The sequence below is a fragment of the Elephantulus edwardii genome, unplaced genomic scaffold, assembly GCF_000299155.1.
Source record: "Elephantulus edwardii isolate Elephantulus edwardi_28Jun2011 unplaced genomic scaffold, EleEdw1.0 scaffold00048, whole genome shotgun sequence".
NCBI lineage: Eukaryota > Metazoa > Chordata > Mammalia > Macroscelidea > Macroscelididae > Elephantulus > Elephantulus edwardii.
In genome coordinates, this window is record NW_006399798.1 from 1,573,793 (window position 1) to 1,574,884 (window position 1,092).

A 1,092-nucleotide genomic window follows, 5' to 3' on the forward strand; every position below is an offset into this window, starting at 1 on the left:
TGGGGACAGACCAGGTGAGGGATCGCCACAGGTGAGGGGACACCCCAGGTGAGGGATCACTGCAGGTGACAGGGATAGTCCAGGTGAGGGATCACCCCAGGTGAGGGGACATCCCAGGTGAGGGATCACCGCAGGTGACGGGGACAGTCCAGGTGAGGGATCACCACAGGTGAGGGGAACACCCCAGGTGAGGGACCACCGCAGGTGAGGGGACACCCCAGGTGTGGGGACAGCACAGGTGAGAGGGACACTCCAGGTGAGGGGGAACCGTGAGTTAATGGCATGATGGTCCCTGAGGACGCCCTCCAGGGTCCCGGAAGTCACAGGATAGTGGTGGTCAAGGGCAGCACGCTACCCCCCAGGAGGACCCTCTCTGCTGTCACCTTGCTCCCACATAGGGGGATAGGTGGTCTTTGTGACCAGGACAGGCATCTAGGAGGCAGAGGGCAGCGCCCCTAGAAGCCTGGCGCACTGTCCTGCAGGGTGAAGCTGGCCCTGGCCCGCAAGGAGGAGACGGTGAGCGCTCTGCGGAAGCAGCATGAGGTGGGTCCCTCAGGAGGAGCTGGGACCCCCGCTGGGGAGGGTGGGGGCACGGCCTGGGGCTGAAGGCTATGCACCGTGGGGTCCAGGCCGCCGTGAAGCGGGCTGACCATCTGGAGGAGCTGCTGGAGAAACACCGGCAGGCGGCCCTCACCGCTAAGTGACCAAGGGATGATCTGACCTGTGGTGGACCCTGTGGCCTGGAGCGTGGCGTCCTGCTCCCCACTCACCTGGGATCGGGGGCCTTCCCACGCTTTGTTTTAACAATAAAGGGCAGTTGTTTTTGTAGCTGGGCAAACCCTGTACTCAACTCTGTGTCTGAGTGATGGGCTGGGAGCCCCCATAGCTGGCAGGAGGCAGGCCCCGTGGAACAGCCAGACTGGCCCCTCTCCTCACCTTGCTGCCCCCACCCCAGGCCCAGGCGGCCTCACCTGTGTCTCTGTGCTGAGTTACTGTCCACCTCATGCAAACCCTGAGCAGAGAGAGAAGCCCTTTCTTCCAGCCTCTCCGGCCTTCCGCCACTTCCTCTCTCCCTTCTAGCTCAGGACTCCA

The 1,092-nt window shown here is 63.5% G+C and overlaps 1 protein-coding gene across 1 annotated transcript in view; it reads left to right on the forward strand.

The window, feature by feature from the left end:
* Positions 1 to 704, forward strand: part of AZI1 (5-azacytidine induced 1) — a 20,762-nt gene extending 20,058 nt beyond the window's left edge. Inside the window, exons 24-25 of the mRNA XM_006886324.1 lie at positions 483 to 543; positions 630 to 704. Of these exons, the coding sequence (XP_006886386.1) occupies positions 483 to 543; positions 630 to 704 (136 nt within the window). The remainder of the gene's footprint in view (positions 1 to 482; positions 544 to 629) is intronic.
* The last annotated feature ends 388 nt before the right edge of the window (positions 705 to 1,092 follow it).